The sequence below is a fragment of the Tenrec ecaudatus genome, chromosome 10 (genome assembly GCF_050624435.1).
Source record: "Tenrec ecaudatus isolate mTenEca1 chromosome 10, mTenEca1.hap1, whole genome shotgun sequence".
In the NCBI taxonomy this organism is placed as follows: domain Eukaryota; kingdom Metazoa; phylum Chordata; class Mammalia; order Afrosoricida; family Tenrecidae; genus Tenrec; species Tenrec ecaudatus.
This window is the reverse complement of record NC_134539.1, coordinates 96,933,159-96,952,157: the sequence shown is the minus strand read 5'-3', so window position 1 is coordinate 96,952,157 and position 18,999 is coordinate 96,933,159. Positions and strand designations below refer to the sequence as shown.

The 18,999-nt window shown below is 43.6% G+C and overlaps 1 protein-coding gene across 4 annotated transcripts in view; it reads right to left on the bottom strand.

The window, feature by feature from the left end:
* SPECC1 (sperm antigen with calponin homology and coiled-coil domains 1) overlaps positions 1-18,999 on the bottom strand; it is a 286,549-nt gene that overhangs the window by 180,522 nt on the left and 87,028 nt on the right. The window contains exon 1 of one of the 4 annotated variants that reach the window (XM_075561009.1): positions 16,445-16,646. The exons of the other annotated variants lie outside the window; for them this stretch is intronic. Within the exon in view, the coding sequence (XP_075417124.1) occupies positions 16,445-16,484 (40 nt within the window). The 5' untranslated portion in view covers positions 16,485-16,646. Of the gene's footprint in view, positions 1-16,444; positions 16,647-18,999 lie in introns of those variants that run through there. 4 annotated transcript variants of the gene reach the window in all.

The following is an 18,999-nucleotide window of genomic DNA, read 5'->3' as shown; positions in this document are numbered from 1 at the left end:
GTCCAGAGCTTGCTGCACGGCACCACTGGGGCCCCGTGAACAACGCAGAAGACTAACTCGCTGTGCAAAATTTCACTGAAACACAATATAATGATAATCGAAATAAAACAGAAACCTTTAGGTCAGTTAATAGTCTGCATCCTTCTTCACGTGAGGCAAAGGCTAGACTCATGTTTTAGTTACTGTTTCACAGGGTAGTGCATGCATCCTTATTTGGAAGTTTTCCTTTTTGGACAACAATCAGGAAAAAATATATGCTTCTGAATGTTGAAAGGGAATTAACAGTTCATAGACATAACTCATTTTACCCAGATAAAAATCAATCAAAGTCTATGGAGGTGGAGAAATGAATGCAGTCTGTCTCTACATCGGGGTTTTGTCTAATATTCCAATCTATCGCCTTAATAAAACCAAAATGCTATAATTCAGACAGAACAGGGAATACTGTTATATACAGATGACATGTTACTTGTTGAGACTGATGATGACTTGCTGTATTTGCTGATAAATATCTTGTTGCTTATTGGTCCAGTTGTGAGGATCTGGGTTTTCTTACCATCAAGCTGCACAAACAGCAGCATGATAAATGGAGAAGATTGGCATTGTCAGATTTCATTTCGCCTGATTTTGCAATCAGTGCTCACAGATGCAGCAGTCACGAAGTCAAGCCATGTATTGTACTGGGAAACTCTGCTACACAAGATCTCTTTGAAGTAGTAGAGAGCGAGCCTGTCCCTTTAAGGACTCAGGTGCCCCGAGGCAAGCCTGGGTATTTTCAATTGCCTTTTGTGCACATGAAAGCTGGACACTGAATAAGGAAGACCAGAGAAGAAGCATTGCTTCTGAATTATAGTGTTGGCTAAGGATATAGAAAATACGAAGGCATGACAAAAGAAAAACCTGTCTTTAAAGCATAGTCTTTAGAGCAAGAATGGTGTCTCACGTAGTTGGTCGTGGTATCTGGAGACACCAATACCTGGAAAAAGGCATCATGCTTGCTAAGGCAGAGCTTCGGTGAAAAAGAGGAAGAAGAGGATGAATGGACACATGGCTGCAACAATGGGCTCTAACCGAACAACGGTGAGGATGGCCCGCGCAGGACCAACTCCACGACACCGAACAACAACATCCCCTAGAGGAGATGGCGTTTGTGGGGGTCTCTTCCTATCTCAGTTCCCTTCATGGCTACTCGCAAACCGAACCAAAATTCAAACCTGTTGCTGTGGAATCAACGCAAATCTACAAGACAGAGTTGAACTGCACCACAGGGTTTCCAAGGCAGCAATCTTTATAAAAACAGACTACCTCCGAGAGGTCCTAAGGGCAGCCCCAATCCCAACTACTACGTGGGCACCTGCCCCTCCCCCCAGAAGAATTTATTTCAAAGGACAGCACTGAAGCTGCAGCTCAAGGAGAGGGACATATCTGATGGGAGCACACGGGAGCAGATGAAGGGGGAGGAGGAGAGAGTGGAGCACATCCTGGCCACCAGGCCGTGAGGCGATGTTCCCTATTGCAGCAGCCAGTCGACAGAGAGGACCACATGGCCAGCCCCACTATGAGACAAGATGGCCCTCACTGACCCATAACCCTACAGGGGACAACACCGGCGACACAGTGTGGGAAATGCTCCCGATCTGATCCCACCACACTGAGGCAAAACACTAAGGGGGTACAACAGAACAGCAAGGGAATAGAGCGGTGAGGTCCCCAGTGAATGCTGAAGGTGGACTTTGGGACCAGATTGTGGTGCCCCAACATATTGGACTAGAAAATACATCTAAAGGCCAACAAACAGTCCTTGAACTAACTACAAGCTTTTCTTTCTTATTGTGTTTTTTTTTTTGTCATTGGTTTGCTGTTGTTGTTTTGTTGTATATTGTTGCTTGGTTTTGCTCTGTCTTGTTTTTGTGCATGTTATCATCTCTGCAGGTCTGTCTAAATAAGATAGGCTTATGAACAATCTGGAGGAGAAAACAATGGGATCAACAGTTCTAGGGGGACATGGGAGAGGGGTAGGTGGGGGAAAAGGTAGTGGTGTTAACAAACCTAGGGACAAGGGAACAACAAGTGATCCAAATCGGTGGTGAGGAGGGTGTAGGAAGCCTGGTAGGGCATGTAATGTAACCAAGAGGAATTGCTGAAACCCAAATGAAGGCTAAGCATGATAGTGGGTCAAGAGGAAAGTCAAAGGAAATACAGAAAAGAGCAAGGAGACAAAGAGTATTTATAGAGGTCTAAATAAAGGCATGTACATATATAAATATATTTATATATGAGGATGGGGAAATAGATGTACATGCATATATTTATAGGTTTAGTATTAAGGTAGCAGATGGACATTGGGCCTCCACTCAAGTACTACCTCATTGCAAGAACATTTTGTTCTATTAAATTGGCATTCCATGAAGCTCACCTTCCTGACACAATCTCTGAAGACAAAGCGGGTGAATAAGCAAATGTGGTGAAGAAAGCTGATGGTGCCCAGCTATCAAAAGATATAGCGTCTGGGGTCTTAAAGACTTGAAGGTAAACAAGCAGCCATCTAGCTCAGAAGCAACAAAGCCCACATGGAAGAAGCACACCAGTCTGTGTGATCACAAGGTGTTGAAGGGATTAGGTATCGGGCATCATCAGAACAGAAAATCATATCATTGTGAAGGGGGTGGGGGAGGTGGTACAGAGTGGAGACCCAAAGCCCATTTGTAGGCCACTGGACATCCCCTTACAGAAAGGTCTTGGGGAGGAGACGAGCCAGTCAGGGTGTGATGTAGCAATAATGAAACATAAAACTTTCCTCTAGTTCCTAAATGTTTCCTCACACCACCGCCACCCGCCCCCCCGCCCACTATCATGATCCCAATTCTACCTTACAAATCTGGCTAGACCAGAGGATGTACACTGGTACAGATAGGAACTAGAAACACAGGGAATCCAGGGTGGATGATCCCTTCAGGACCAGTGGTGAGAGTGGTGATATCGGGAGGGTAATGGGAGGGTGGGGTAGAAAGGGGAAACCGATTACAAGGATCTACATATAAGCTCCTTCCTGGGGGACTGACAACAGAAAAGTGGGTGAAAAGAGACAGAGATAGGGAATGATATGACAAAATAATAATTTATAAATTATCAAGGATTCATGAAGGAGGGGGGAGTGGGGAGGGAGGGGAAAAAATGAGGAGCTGGTGCCAGGGGCTTAGGTTGAGAGCAAATGTTGTGAGAATGATGAGGGCAATAAATGTACCAATGTGCTTTACACAATTGATGGATGAATTGTGATAAGAGTTGTATGAGCCCCTAATAAAATGACTTTAAAAAAAAGAGCTGTAAGAGCCCCCAATAAAATGATTTTTAAAAAAAGACTACCTCATTGTTCTCCAGCAAAGCGTAACCACTCTGCCACCAGAGCTGCTCAAATCACACACACTGCCTCCTTTTGTAAACGCTCGAATTTGACTGGCACAGCCCTGAAGGAGAAAAAAAGAACCAACCCTCACTGCCATCGAGTCAATTCCGACTCATGGTGACCCTATAGGACGAGATAAACCTGCCCCTGTGAGGTTCTGAGATTGTGAACTTTACAGGACAGAAAGTCTCGCCTTTCTCCCACTGAAGGAGAAAGCAGATTCAAATTGGTGGAGTGACAATGTGCAGTCACAATAGTGAGCTTTCCTCTAAATCCATGCCTATGGCACCCTCCCTCCTCTAACTCTTCCACCTCGTCTGCCCAGATCCTAACGCGTCTCTGCCAGCACGTAGCTGCAGCCTCCTCTCTCATCCCCACATATCTGCCTCCACGTCTACATGGGTCCTCAGGTGGAAATAAGCCTAAATGAGTCTGTTTCTCACAGACCCTGGTTCAGCCCAAACAAACCCTGTGGGTTCCTGGCTGCCTCGGTAAACAATAAGCTTCCCCCTTGGGACAGAAGTAGAGACCCTGTTGGCATTGCAGGCTAAGAACTGGGCTGTTCACCACAAGGTCAATGGTTTAAACTGCCAGTTGCTGAACAGGAGAAAGAGGACGTTGTCTGCTCCCGGAAAGATCTACCGTCTCAGAATCCCTAAGCAGCTGTCCTTCTAGGGTTGCGATGAGCTGTCAACTTGATGGCAGTGGGTATGATTTGGGGTTAGGAGGAAGAGACAACCCCAGATAGGATGGTCAGAAATGAGCTCTCTGAAGAGGCGACGAGTGAATTGAGGAGATAAGGGACAAGAAACAGGGTGAAAGTATAACTTATCTTCCAAATACAAATAATGGGAGAAAACTAGCCTGGGCTATCCTGGGGAGGAGGCAGACTAACGTTTGGGAAGGGAGCCTCCTGGGCAAAGGGAAAAACAACACACGTTCATGGTCTGCAGTCGTGTGGTATGGCCGAAAGGCTGGAGAGGAGGCTGGGCACCTTAAGTACAATGCTGAGGCAGGACGTTGCTGCAGGACCCGGTCAACCCGTGCAGCTGTGCAACACAAGCCATTCAGCTCCCTGAGAACTCAGAGAAGATGAAGCTAGAACTTTTATGGCCCCTAGGAATAGGCAAAGGATGCGTGGTGGCACGGGGGCCAAAGTGTTTGGCTGCTAACTGAAAGGTTGGACCTTTCTCCAGTGCAGCCTCCTGGGAGAATGAGGTGGGAGTGACTTAGAGATTTACAGCCTTGAAATCTTACGGGGCAGTTTAATGCTGCCCCATAGGGTTACTATGTGATAGAATTGACTACTACTGAGCAATGGGTGTGAATGGGATGAATAGGCTCTTAGTTTATCTGTTTATAAATCAGGTTAGACTGGGGACAATTAACCCTCTAAGGGTTTTTGTTGTTGTTTTTAATTTGGCTGGTGCTTTTTTTTTTTAATTAGAGGAAGGAGATGTATTTTTGGAAGATATAACAAAGGAATTCTTAAGGGCTTTAGAGGTTGTTGGCATTAGTTTTTTATTAGATATAGTTTCAGGGCAAAATTTCTGACTTTACTTCTCCAGGTTCAACCCTAATTTAGAACACTTAGCCATAATTAGGTTTAATGGTAACAATTTGTTGGCAATGAAGAAGGGAGAAAAAGAAAACAGTCAAGGAGAAAGGATTAATTTTTGGAACTAACAATGTAAGTTAGAAAAGTATGGATGAAGGATGTTGGCAAAAGGATATTTATGAGCAGATCTGAATTATGAAAGATAGAAGAGAATGTGCAGTGTGGCTTGTGTTTAGTCTCCCTGGCGAGAATGAAGAGACAGTGGTGGGCCAGCTCCTGGGCCAGCCCCTGCTCTGGAGGCCCCAGATCTCTGGGCTCTTGGTGGTGGTGTGGAACGAGGAAAAACTCTTTTTTAAAGTTCCTTACACTCCAAAGTATTTTTTTAATCCTAATGTAAAATGTTTGGCCAACTACTCAAATTATGAAATATCAACTCTCCTTTCTCCTGAGAGCTAAAACAGTTTTCTGGAAATACAAAGGAGAGTTGCCATCAATTCCTTACCAGCTGCCACAGAACCAACGTCTCGTGGCGTGCACATGCTAGGCCTTGCTTCGCAAGGTTTCCAAATGGCTGCTTTGTGTGGGGAGGGGCAGGGGCTGGTGGTGGTACAAACACCAGGGCCTTTCTTCCAAGGCCCTGAGTGGATGGGAGCCCCCGTGTTTGGCTAGCAGCCTGTGTGCAGGAACCACTTACACTAGCCTGACTCTTCCGCGACACTGCTGAGGGCTGGGAGCTCGGAAGATGACTAAGACAAAGAATCCTCAAAGGGCTCTCCTTTAGCGGGAGGGGCAACCAAAGGTGACGTGATGTTCATGGGAAGGTGGAAGGAAGCCAGAGCACCTGGACGGCTGTGTGGGCCACCGGAGAGAAGAGCATTTCAGAGAGAGCAGACAGCATCAGGAAGCTGCAAGCCTGGGATGCGGCGGGAGGGAAGCGCTACGCCCTGGTGAAGCGCTTTTGTCAAGCACAAGAAACATATCTTAAAACGTCCAGTATTTCAATTCCATTTCTACAAGACTATGCAGGCAGGTCTGATCTGATGGTAGCCATATTTTTTTTTAAAAAAGAAGTCAAAGAAGAAGGAAAATACAATTCGACAGACTAGAAATTTCTATCTACAGCACATTTGGGCAGCCTACTCAAGGAGGAGCATGCCTCTCTTCATCCCGAACCCACTTCTCTGAGTGAGTCAGAATGTTTCAAAGTCTAAAAGCACAAAAATATAAGGTCTTAACAGAATAATAGAACTTTCACATGTACCCTTATTTTACATAAAAGCCAATAAAGAACCAATTAAAAAAAACTTAGACTTGAGCTTTACTTTTAATTTTTAACAAACAAAAAGTCCAATGGGGGTGGGGGGGTAGAAAAACCTAACTGTAAGTTTTTATTGTGAGGTGATGCTTTATTTTATTTGTGTGTGTGTGTGTGATTATGGACTATTTATTCTTCTTTAAAAACAATTTTATTGGGGTCTTGTACAACTCTTGTAACAATCCATCCATCCATCCATCCATCCATCCATCCATCCATGTGTCAAATACATTTGTACATCTGTTACGGTGATGACGTTTTGGGGTTTTTTTAAAAACATTTTATTAGGGGCTCATACAACTCTTATCATAATCCATACATATACAAACATCAATTGTATAAAGCACATCTGTACATTCGTTGCCCTAATCATTTTCAAAGCATTTGCTCTCCACTTAAGACCTTTGCATCAGGTCCTTTTATTCGCCCCCTCCCTCTCTGTTCCCCCTCCCTCATGAGCCCTTGATAATTTATAGATTATTATTTTGTCATATCTTGCCCTATCCTGCATCTCCCTGGTGAAGACGTTTTTAAGCTATCAAATGATTATATCAAGAAAGCAAAATCTTGGAGTGAGGATGGATGGTGAAGAGGCATTTTACAAAATCAAACAACTATATCGAGTTTTTTTTAAAACCCTGTAATATATAAATAATTCCTCAAGATATCAGAGACTGTCTATAGCTCTTCATTGCTAGTGTCTTACTGTGGTGGCTTGCAAGTTGCTGAAAGCTATGCCACTGGTATTTCAAATACCAGCAGGGTCACCCACGGTGGACAGGTAGGAGCAAAGTGTCCAGACTAAGACTAGTTAGGAGGAGGACCTGCTGGGTGATCTACTTCTGAAAAAATTGGCCAGTAAAAACTTTATGATAGCAGAACATGGTCTGATGGAGTGCACGCAGATGGGCCCCTCCGCTTGGAAGGCACTCAAACACATGACAATGGCTCAAGCTGAGAGGCCGGTGCTAGACCAGGAAGTGTTTGACTTTGCTGCACGTATGGGCACTCTGCGTCAGAGCCAACTCGATGGGCCTATCAACAACAACGTGTTTCTTAGTAGAGAGCTTTATAGTTCGCCAGGGAGACCTTGCACATTTCTTATTTCTCCCCCAGGTTTTATGAACTTTGCAGTTCACAGTGGCCTTTTAATAAGCCATTATTTTTTCTAATAAGAAATTATTACTAATTGATTTAATTTTATAGTTATCACTAGCATAAAAGAAAACTACTTTTATATACATATGAATTTATATGTGCACATTCATACATATAAAAATAATAAACCCCTAAAACCCAAATGCATCGCCATTGAATGGATTCCGACAAAACAGGGCAGAGTGGCCTGTTGGATTCCCAAGGCTGTCCCCTTCGCAGAAGACACACCTTCCTCTCGTGGAGCGGCTGGTGGGTTGCAAGCACCACCTTTCAGTTAGCAGTCTGCACTTAACCACTGCATCACCAGGGCTCCTTAGTTTGAATTTATTTAGTTAAAACAAACTAGAATCCTTTACTTTCCTCCCATAGTTTGGAATGTTTTTCAAATTTCTATAATTTGAGGGTCACCTAGACAATTTTGACTACTCTATTTGCATTTCCTGGGCGGCATGAACTTAGGCAGTTGATCATTAGCTGGAAGGTTGGCAGTTTGAAGCCTCCCAGAAGGGCCTAGGGAAACAGGCCTGAAAATCTGCTTCCCCAGGTTCATAGCCTTGACAAGCCTACAAAGCTGCTCACTCTGTACACAGGGGATGCCATGGACGGGAGTCAACTCCAGGGCAACGAACAATCCAGTTGCTACTTATACTTTTTCTCATGTATTTAAAATTATTAAAATAAATAATCATCAAAAAATAAATAAACAAAACAAAAAAATAAACAATCATCAGTATATATCTTAAATCATTTCAAATACCCTCCATAATATGAGCATTATTCTTTAGGAAATGATTCACTAGGTGATGTAAATAGCACTAGAATTATATTTTCCTTATATTTAAAAAAACTACCTGTAAAACCATATGATTTGTAAAATTTCCATAGCTCTAATTACATTTTTTGATTCGTCTCACCTTAAACTTTATTTATCTACTTTGCGGTTTTAAACAAATAACCTACTTTCAAGTTTTTTTATTCTAGTTTTTTTTGCTATTCACTCATTCAACAAATACTTTTAAATGGAGACTAGGTTCTAAGAATAGTAAACCAAAGTCATAATCTAGTTAATTAATTTATGTCTTTTTTAACCTTTATTTCACTAGGTAATTTGTTATGCATTTTCTACTTTCTTGTGCATAGAGCTTATTTCATTTACATTCATTTGTTTTTTATAAGCTTTCAGAGGAATGAATTTGATTATTGTACCTTTATGATGCTTTTTCATAATTATTTTTCTAAATGATCTGTAATTATAGCCTGTAGTGCTATCTGAATCAAAATTTCCAAATAAATTAGGTTTTAAAATTTTTAATTTTTATTGTTTGTAAGTTTTCCTGTATTATTATTAGAGTGACCAGTAAATTTTCCCTTAAGAGACGTTAAAGAAGTTTTCTTTAGGGCCTACAGCAGATTGTTGTTCTAAACATTCCATGAACATTCTGAAAAAAACACACGATTATATTCTCCCCCTTTACTTGAGTTTTTCTATGCATTTCTTCTTTATTTAAACATTTTCCCCGTTATGTTTTGAGTGAAGCTTTACAAAGCCACTTAAATTTTTTCCTATGCATTTCTAATAGGTTTTGCTTCCGTCACCTTCAGTGTTTGTGATTTGGTTTACTGGATTTTATAAGTTATTTTTCCTTCTTGGATTGGATTTCTATCAATATAAGAGCTTTATTTCATTTAAGGTACTTTGTGATGTCTTTAAGGAGTCCAGGTGGTGCTGTGGGTTAGGCATTGGGCTGCTAACTCCACAATAGTAGTTCAAAACCACTATTCACTCTGTGGGAGAAAGACGAGGCTGTCTGCCTCCCAAAAAACATTCAGAGGCTCAGAATCCATTTGAGAGCAGTGGGGTTTGTGTGTGTGTGTGTGTGTGTGTGGTCTTTACCTGATACTACTGTTTTAATTGCAAGATCTTGAAAATCAGACATGAGAGATATAAAATGGTAACATTATGTTACAATATAAAAAATACAGCTTTAAGCAACAGAAAGTATAGGAAAAGAATTAGCATTCATATTTTAGGTGTCAAAGAAGTGAGGTGTTCATGTGCATGAGGATTTCCGTCTTCTCTGCGTTGTTCTTGGATATTACAAATGGTTAGTGTGTCAGCTTTTAACTGAAAAGTTGGAAGTTCAAGTTTATTCTGAAGTGTCTGAATGAAAAGTTTGAGGATCTATGTCTGAAACAAAAACTAACTAACTAACTAACTAACTAACTAACTAACTAACTAACTAACTACAAAACAGTCATTAAAAACCCTCTAGGAAATGCAGGTCAGACTTCAGATTCTCATGGACCCCAGACTTTCAGGAGTCACGGATGCCTCCTGAAACTATTCCCGTTAGGTCATATTTAAACCTTAAATCAAAATCGTGCCCTGAGTCATCTTAAAACAGAACCATAGTTTGCTGAACTAATTTTTAAAAAGTGTCTGCCTCAAGCACTGAGCTCTTCTAAGATATATGGGACCCGTTGAAAGATGAGCTAGGAGAGGGAGGGCGGCTTGTGTAACTTGAAACATGTCAGCAATGTGAGTAAATCACACACGTAGAAACTGTTGATTTGGTGTGCCTTGCAGTGTATATTCTCAACAACAAAATTAATCAAATTTAAAGAAAAATAATCTTACGTCCAGGAAAAATAAAGACGATGAAAACAAAACCCACTATGGGGCACAATTCCTCTCTGCCACACCTGGGATCACCAAGAACCGGGGCAGCATCTGGAGGTGGGGGTGTCCTCCTTTGTCTAATGCAACGCCAAGTGCCTGTCTACAGCTGGTTAGTCAAGAAATAAATACAAGCTATTGTATTCTTATGTGCCATTGAGTCAGTTCTGTCCCACAGCGACCCTATGCACAACAGAATGAAACAGTGCGCAGTTCTGGGCCATCCTCACAATTGCTCTTATGCCTGAGCCCATTGTTGGAGCCAACATGTCAGTCCCTCTCCTTAAGCGCCTTCCTCATTTTTTGCTGCCCCTCCACTTTACCAAGCAGCGTGTCCTTCTCCAGGGGCTGGTCTCTCCTGACAATATGTCCAAAGCCTTTAAAACACAATCTTGCCATCCTTGTCTCTGAGGAGCACTCTGGCCATACTTCTGCCATGATTTTGTCCTTTTAGCAGCCCATGATATTTTCGACAAGTTTCGCCAGCCCCACAATTCAAGGGTGTCAGTTCTTTGGGTTTCCTTACTCAGTATCAAACATTCACAGGCATATATATGAGGCAAGTGAAAATACCATGGCTTGGGTCAGGCACATCTCAGCCCTCAAAGTAACATCCCTGCTTTTCAATACTCTAAAAAGATCTTGTACAGCAGATTTACCTAATGTAACACGTGCTTTGATCTCTTGACTGCTGCTTCCATGAGCATTGATTGTGAATCCAGGCAAGACAAATCCTCGACAACTTCAGCTTTTTCTCCATTTATCATGTCTATTGGTCCAGTGGTGAGGATTTGGGTCTTCTCTACAATGAGTTGTCATCCACACTGAAGGCTGCAATCCTTCATCTTCGCCAGCAGGTGCTTCAAGTTCTCCTCACTCTGAGCAAGCAAGGTTGTGTCATCTGCATATTGCAGGTTGTTAATAAGTCTTCCTCCAAACACACACCTTTCCTAATTTTAAACCATGTAGTATTCCCTTATTCGGTTCACAGAACTGCCTCTTGATCCATTTACGGGTTCCGCATGAGCACAATGAGGCACCTCCCCCTCTTCTCAGTTATCCATAGTTTATTGTGGTCCACACAGTTGAATGCCTTTGCATAGTCAGTAAATCACAAGTAAACATCTTTCTGGTATTCCCTGCTTTGAGCCAAGATCCACCTGACATTAGCAATGAAATCCCTTGTTCCACATCCTCTTCTGAATCTAGCCTAAACCTCTGGCAATTCCCTGCTAATATACTACTGCAGCCGTTGTTGAATGGTCTTCGGCAAAATTTTGCTTGCATGTGATATCAGTGATATTATTCTACAGTTTAATTTCAGCATTCTGTTGGGTCACCTTTCTTTGGAATAAATACAAATATGGACTTCTTCCAGTGAGTTGGCCAACAGCTGTTTTCCAGTTTTCCTGGCATAGATGAAGGAGCGCTTCCGGTGCTTCATCAGCTTGTTGAAACATTTCCATTGGTATTCCATCAATTCCTGGAGCCTTGTTTTTGGCTAAAGCCTTCACTGCAGCTTCAACTTGGTTTCTTCAAGACCATTGGTTCTTGTTCATGTGCTAGCTCCTGCAATGGTGGAAGGTCAGCTTTTTTGGTACAGTGATTCTGTGTATTCCTTCCATCACCTCTCGATGCTTCCTGCGTCATTCCATACTTTGCTATAGAATCTTTCATATTTCAACTGGAGGGGTGAATTTTTTCTTGAGTTGTTTCATCTTTCAGATATGTTGAGCATGTTTTGTTTTTCTAATTCTTTTAGTTTTCTTTCTTTTTTGTTTTCTAATTCTAGGTCTTTGTAGATTTCATGATACTATTTGGTTTTGACTTTCTGAGTTGCCCTTTGAAGTTTTCTGCTCAGCTCTTTGACTTCATGCTATCTTCAAATTGCTTTAGGTACTCTTTGATTAAGAGCAAGTTTCAGAGTCTCTTCTGACATCAAGAAAAATAAGAGATAAGTAGTAAAATATTTCCTTAATTTTTTTAAATAAAAACTTTCAAATTTACAGTCACGTGGAAGGAATTTTACAGTGAACATTTATATACTTAACATCTGAGACAGAATTGACTTGACAGCATTGGCTTGGTTTCCAGCTAGATGCAGAAAATGTAAATATGACATGCGGTAATGAGAGAGGAGAAACATATAGTGTTGAAAATAGACTTAATTCTTCAACTTTCACTTGAGGATTGGTAGCTTTTAAAACTAATAAATCAAGAAATCATGATTTAAGTACATTGTGTAAAACTAGAGATAACCATCAGTTCTTTGAAATGCATAAGAAAGTCCGATGGCCTTCTGGGTGGTCAGAGGGAAGAATAGATGGGTGGGTAAACAAATAAAACAAATGTCGCAAAATTTTTAATCGTAGAATCCAGGTAGTGGGTGTTCAGGATATGTCTTTCAACTTTTCTGTTCAATGTACTCAGAATAAGATGAATTGACACATTCGTGATGGACAGTCTTCATCTTATCTTGGAAATGGGTACCAGTAACTGATTGTGCTCACCAGCATCAATGCAGACTTGTGCTTCTCAGTACTCTGCCAAAAGACATTTCCCAGCCCCGCAGCATCCAGGCAGGACTTCTTGAGTGGTGCAAACAGTTAAGCAGTTGACTACAAACTGATAGGGTGGCGGTTCAAATCTACCCAGAGGTGCCTTGGCAGGGAGGCCTGCTAATGTATTTCTGAAAAATGGAAAACATGGGTGTGTCAGAATCAACTCCATGACAACTGTGTTTGTTTGTTTGTTCTTTGGAGGAGTGGTATTGTAACACCCAGGAAGGGCTGGGGGACTGAGTCTGGCCAACAGAGCACAGGCACAAATGACAGCACTGCTTCTTGAGATGACCCGGATAAACCTCCTGCATGCGTGCTTTTCTCCAGACAGCATATGAAGATGATCATGAACTCCACCAGCCTGAGTCACTAGCTTACTTACTAACCAGCTGCCAAGGAGGTGATTCTAACTCATGGTGACCCCAGGAATGTCAGAGTAGAACTGCGCTCCGTCACCAGCCTGGCTTCTCTCAACTCCCCGCCACGGTCCTCAATTCACCCAAGACTCTTTTGTCAGTGAGAAACTTCTACTGTAAGTGGCTATTTTGCGATTCATCTGTAACCACAGGTAGCAATAACTATAACCAATAGGGAAATGGGGTCCGAGGAGGTATGGATAGAAATGTTCACTTCTACTTAATATCATTGTGATTCATTATTAAACACATTCATGCAAATTGAAAACAAACAAGTGAGAAGATGTCAGCTAGTCCTGGGACTAGGGAAGCCTTCTATGTTCATCTACGAAGGTCTCCTTTAGCATACTGGATACTTTGGTGAGAACTACAGAAAGGCAAAGTTGTGAAAGGTACTGCCTTCCTCCGTGTTGACAGTGCCCCCAGCTGGACCCCCTCACTCCTTTACCCAGCTATCTTTGATCGGCGCACAAACGGCACTACCATGCCCAGCAGTCATCTCTGAAAAGGCAACACTAATAACATGCTTGGAAATTGAAGGACTGTTCACCGGGACATTCTTATGTCTAAAGAGGCACAGGCATCTCTGAAGTTATTCTGGCTTTTCCTGCCACCATTCATGCACATCTTTACGTCTTTGACGTCATCCGATTTCTCGTGTCTATCCTGCAATACCATGATAGGGTATAACGGCCCAACTCAGAGCATGGCAGATATCAGAAGAGGTATCCTGCTGCCACCAATGTCCATTCCAGAGCTAGAAAAGAACATGCTTGCCTTGGACATGCCCCAGAAGGCAAAGAGCTTCTACCTGAAAAACTCATCTTTCTTAAGCCTGTAGGAAGGGGTTGAGATGCACATTCCCCTTCTAGGGCTCTCCCTGACCAAGCAACCAAGGTCCTTGTGGCAGTCCGTCAGAAGGAGTGGTATTGGATCTCTCTAAGACAAAGGTTGTCACTCAACTGTGAATGACCAAGAGAGCAGGAAGAAAGGCCTGGCAACCTACTTCTGAAACCAATTTGTATGACCAAGAAACAATCATGGAGATGGCACAGGACTGGGTAGCTTTTTGTTCTGTTATGTATGGGCGACCATGAGTCAGGGGCAGCTAACAAGATCTGTCTGTATAGTACCTACTGTTGGGAGGGAGTATTATATTCTGTTAGCCTCTCACAGCACTTACGAAATTATCTGACTGTCACCTCAATTGTAAGCAGCAATGAGTAGCTCTTAATTGTTAACCTCGACGAGTAGCTTTATTCACAAAGGGATTATTTTCTATGCTCTAATATTGATTAGAATGTCAGTCACTTTGATTTGTAATCGTATGCACTGGATGAACTTCCACTACTTAGAAAAAACCTCTAGTTCACCAGAGCCATGAGTGCTATGCCGCTTTGCAGGTCCATTTCTGAAGCTGGAGTGGCAGTGAACCTGAGAGTTAATACAAGAGCTACTCAGTTTGTGATTCACAGGTATCCTTGAAAAGACGAAGCAGCACGGTTCCTGGGAAAGGTGAGGAGGCAGGTGGATGCTGCCATACAGAACTGATCTGCAAGATGATACAGTCAAACGGGTCTGAGTACTGGCAAGAGCAACAACGGAGAACACACACATTTTAAACAATTTCACCACCTCGCCGAAGCAGTCCGCAGCATTTTATCACAGCATTACGAGAGCAGTTAAGGTTATACTCACTTCCACTCAACAATATCTCAGCACCTAAAAGTCTCTCTCAAGATCTCCGACTCAAATACTTTGACTTGAGGCAAATCAGACTGAAATCCTATTCTTAAACAATCTCTTAGAAAGAGAATGGCTGTTTGACAATAAATTAAGTCAGTGGCACAAAAAGCTATCTTCCTTTCCTAACCAATAGAGAACTTTCAAAGTGCAAGGTCACTTAGAGATCGAAAGGCGAGCATCCAAATAACTATTGAAAATTTCTAGCGTGAGTCGTTCCACCATTTCAACATGCAGGAAAGGAAACATACAGGTTTTCATAGTACCCAAGCAGGTAGTCTTAAAAAGTTGCATATCCTTTATGCACTGGTTTATCAACAGGGCTGTTTGACAAGGACATTATTTTGTACATACTGATTGTTCTACCCAAAGTAGTTTGGATACGTGCTACATAACTTAGAGCATTGAGCCACCTCTAAAATTGTTCTTCTCCAATATTCCTGAGTGGCTGCTAGCTTTACATTCTGGCTGTTGTACCACACCAATGCCTGGCCCAGCCCCAAAGAGAAGGCCTCACTCTGTCCACTCTCCCTATGAAGACATGCAGCTCATGCACTGGGAGGTGATCAGGATTAAGTGCCTGAGGTTAAGAACACCAAGGGTTAATTGCAGTGGTTTAATTACAACATTGCTCCCAGTTCAAGAGATAACTCACTTGGACAAATCACTTCACCTCTCAAAGCCTTAATTTCCTCATCCAAATTAAAAAAAAAATACTCCCTTGAAAAATGACAGAAAATTCCGATTGTCACAGAAAAACAAAGTCCAAGTTCACCTGCTACCACAGGTACTTTAACTCCATCACCCCCATCAGTCCAGGCACAACGTTTGAGGCTACCTGTAATCTTAGGTTCTTTGTGCAAAAGTACAAAAATGTGCCATTTGTTTTGCTTTTAAATATAGCCCGTGATTGTCAGCACCTCCATCTAGGTCCATGAAGACGAACCAGAAGCTGACGACTAGCGGGGGGCTGACCCCCGACTCTTCACCAAGCTCATCTGATTTCCGAAGAGATTAAAAAAGAAAAAGTGACAAAGGGGCCGAGTTTCTGGCGTTTTCCAAGATCAAGTAGAGAGTACTGGGGCTAAGACCGTCCAGCTCGTGGTCTGAGTCTGCATCAGCTGACAGGCTGCCACCGTCCAGAGACTCCAGAAAGTGTGCTATGCAAAGGAGGCGCTGGAAAACGGACAATGAGCCAGAAAACGACTGCAAAGTCACACTTTTCCTCGCAAAGGTCCAGAAAGCCTGCAGACCTCGGCAGGTTGGACTTCAGCGGGAAACGGGCAGGGACGCGCCCCCTCCCCGCCTCTCTCCCCGGGAGGGGCCTGCCTGCTACGGAGCCCGGGCGCCGCGGCCAGCACCCCCTGGCCCGTCCCGGCTCTCAGGCGCAGGTTTATGGCAAGTGGCATTTCCTTGTTACGGAGCAGCACAGGTAATTGCACAAGCCATTAGCCGCATTCCAGAGGCAAGAATCACATGCCGGGAACTTCGGCTTCTCCACTTGCCCCACTCTGCGCCCCGAGCAGCCCGTCCGCAGGCGGCCGGCGGTGGGGGAAGGGAGCCCGGCCACGAGGGGGGCGGCGCACGCGACCCCCGCCGACTGCACAGACCTGGCTCGGGCTCCTCGGGCCGCGCCAAGTGGTTGCCCATCCTCGACCGGCTGGGACAGTGGCCGGCAGGCCACCATCAGGCAGGCAGGGCCTCCACGGTGCCGCAGCAGCGCCGGCCCGCTCCGCCTCGCCGGGCAGCTGCCGCCCGCGGGTCCGTTCCAGTCAAAGAAAGGGCCGGGCGCTTCCCCGTTCCCGGCCGCCGAAGGCCACGCACGGAGGGCGGACCCTACCCCTCATATGCATAGCGACCGCCCCGCCCACCGCAACTCCGGCCGCCAACCCGACGACGCCCGCCCGCCTCATCTGCATACCCCTTCCCCCGACCCCCGCAACTCTCCAAGCCAGCCTCTTGGGACCGCCCACTTTATCTACATGACCACGCCCCCTCTCCCCGCCCACCTCAACTCCTAGTCGCTGGCAGAAGTGACCGCCCCACCTCACCCACCTACCACCCGCCCGGCCCAGCCCAGCCCGCCTACTTCTTACGCAGAACACGCTGGGGCGTCCAAAGGGTCAACTGCCCTGGGAAGTACCACTGTCTGGCAGACTAGGCCTCTAGGGACAGACGGTGGAAACTGCATCTGGACATGGTGAATTGGGAAAACCCCACTGTGGAGAGGCCGCAGCTAAGTGCCGTGGGAAAGGCAAAATCCCGAGAGAGAGAAATTAGATCTTCTACTGTTGTTGGATGCCCTGCATCCGACCCGACTCATAGCAACCCCTGCTCCATAGGGTTCTGCACCGTAGGCTGTATGTGCTCCGGGCAGACTGCCCATCGTTCTCCCTGCATTCTAATTGCCAGCTGAGTGCATCACCATTGCTCAATCGTGAGAAGAGCCTAGGGTTGGTGTAACTGGCGCTTAAACTTTTCTTTTCTTTGAGAACTAATCAATAGAATAACAAACAGCATCTGAGAAAGGGCTAAACAAAAACAATGCTAACAAATAATTATTCAAGATGAGTACTATTTCTTTTTTTTTTAATGAGTACTATTTCTAATAACAGAAAGGTACACAATGGTAAGCAGACACAGTTTGGGTGCCTTCAGAAATGACTGGTAGAAGGTATCCTCAGCGATTTCGTGGTTAATCTTACAGTGAAAACTCAGAACTAGTTATATCTCGCAGTAAAAATATTTATAATTAATCAAATCATCCGTGGGATAGCAGGTGTTATTATAGCTCCTCTGTCATGTTTCACATTACACGCAACTCTTAATCCTCATCTGACCTGATCTATCAACATCGTATGACAGTTGTTCACTCTCAGCTCCTCAAGACATGTTCCCGTTGGCTGGCAAGACACCACACTCTCCTACTTCTCTGTCCACCTCTCCTCCCAATCCCCTTTGCTAGTTCCTTGTCACCTCCTGACTGCCCTAGACACATCTTCTCCATCTCTTTCCTCCTTCATCTCAACCAACTTGGGGCTTTTAAATACCATCTTGTCCTCTCTTTTTTTTTTTTTTAAATTTTAACAATTTATTGGGGCTCATACAATTCTTTTCACAGTTCATATATATACATACATCAATTGTATAAAGCACATCTGTACAGTCTTTGCCCTAATCATTTTTTTCTCTTTTCTTCTTTTACATTTTATTAGGGACTCATACAACTCTTACCACAATCCATACATATACATACATCAATTGTATAAAGCACATCCATACATTCCCTGCCCCAATCATTCTCAAGGCATTTGCTCTCCACTTAATCTTGTCCTCTCTTCTGAACTCCAGTTTCATTTACCCAGTTACCTTCCTGACATCCCCACTGAGATGTCTTAATGGCACAGCCAACTACTCTAAACTCTTGATTTTCTTCTATGAGTTTTTGCCATTTTCTTCGCCATCGCCATAAGTAGAAACTCTATTATTCCAGCGACCCAGAAAAGACTCGCATACGCTCGCATACTGTATCTAACACATCAACAAATTCTGTCAGTGTAGGAAAGCCAGTGTGCATGTGCACACACCCATAGATACACACACAAGTGTAAGTCAACAAGCATTGCTATAAAATCATACAAACCTTCATGGAACAAAAACATGAAAAGGGGAGGCATTGTTTCTCAAGATATCCTCCATCTAAGTCAATACACTTGTGAAGGTTTTGTTTCCATCTCTCTAACCCTTTCCCAAAGAATTTTGTGTACTTCATGTTAGACCATATTCAAAAGGCAATGTTGACCTCCTGGACGGATGCAAATTGTATTCCTCTTCCATTTGCTTTGAGTTTGGGAAACAAAAAAGAAGCTTGAAGGGGCAAGATCCGGACTGTGGGGTGAATGGGGTACGGTTTCCCAAGGAAATTCTCATCGGGCACCCTTGCTTCTTTCAAAGACTGGGCACAGGTACAGGTACAGGGCACCACTCTCCTTGCTTGGCTTGGTTTTTGTTAGGGGGTTAGTTTTTTCCCTCCTTGCTGTTTTTCTCACCAGTGTGTTTTCACTTTTCTTAAAACTTCAGTATCAGTCCCTGCCATTGCCCTGTGTCCTCTGAAAAATGTCTATGAAGATGACCCCAAGAAAACAGTTGTCATAACCTTCTGCGC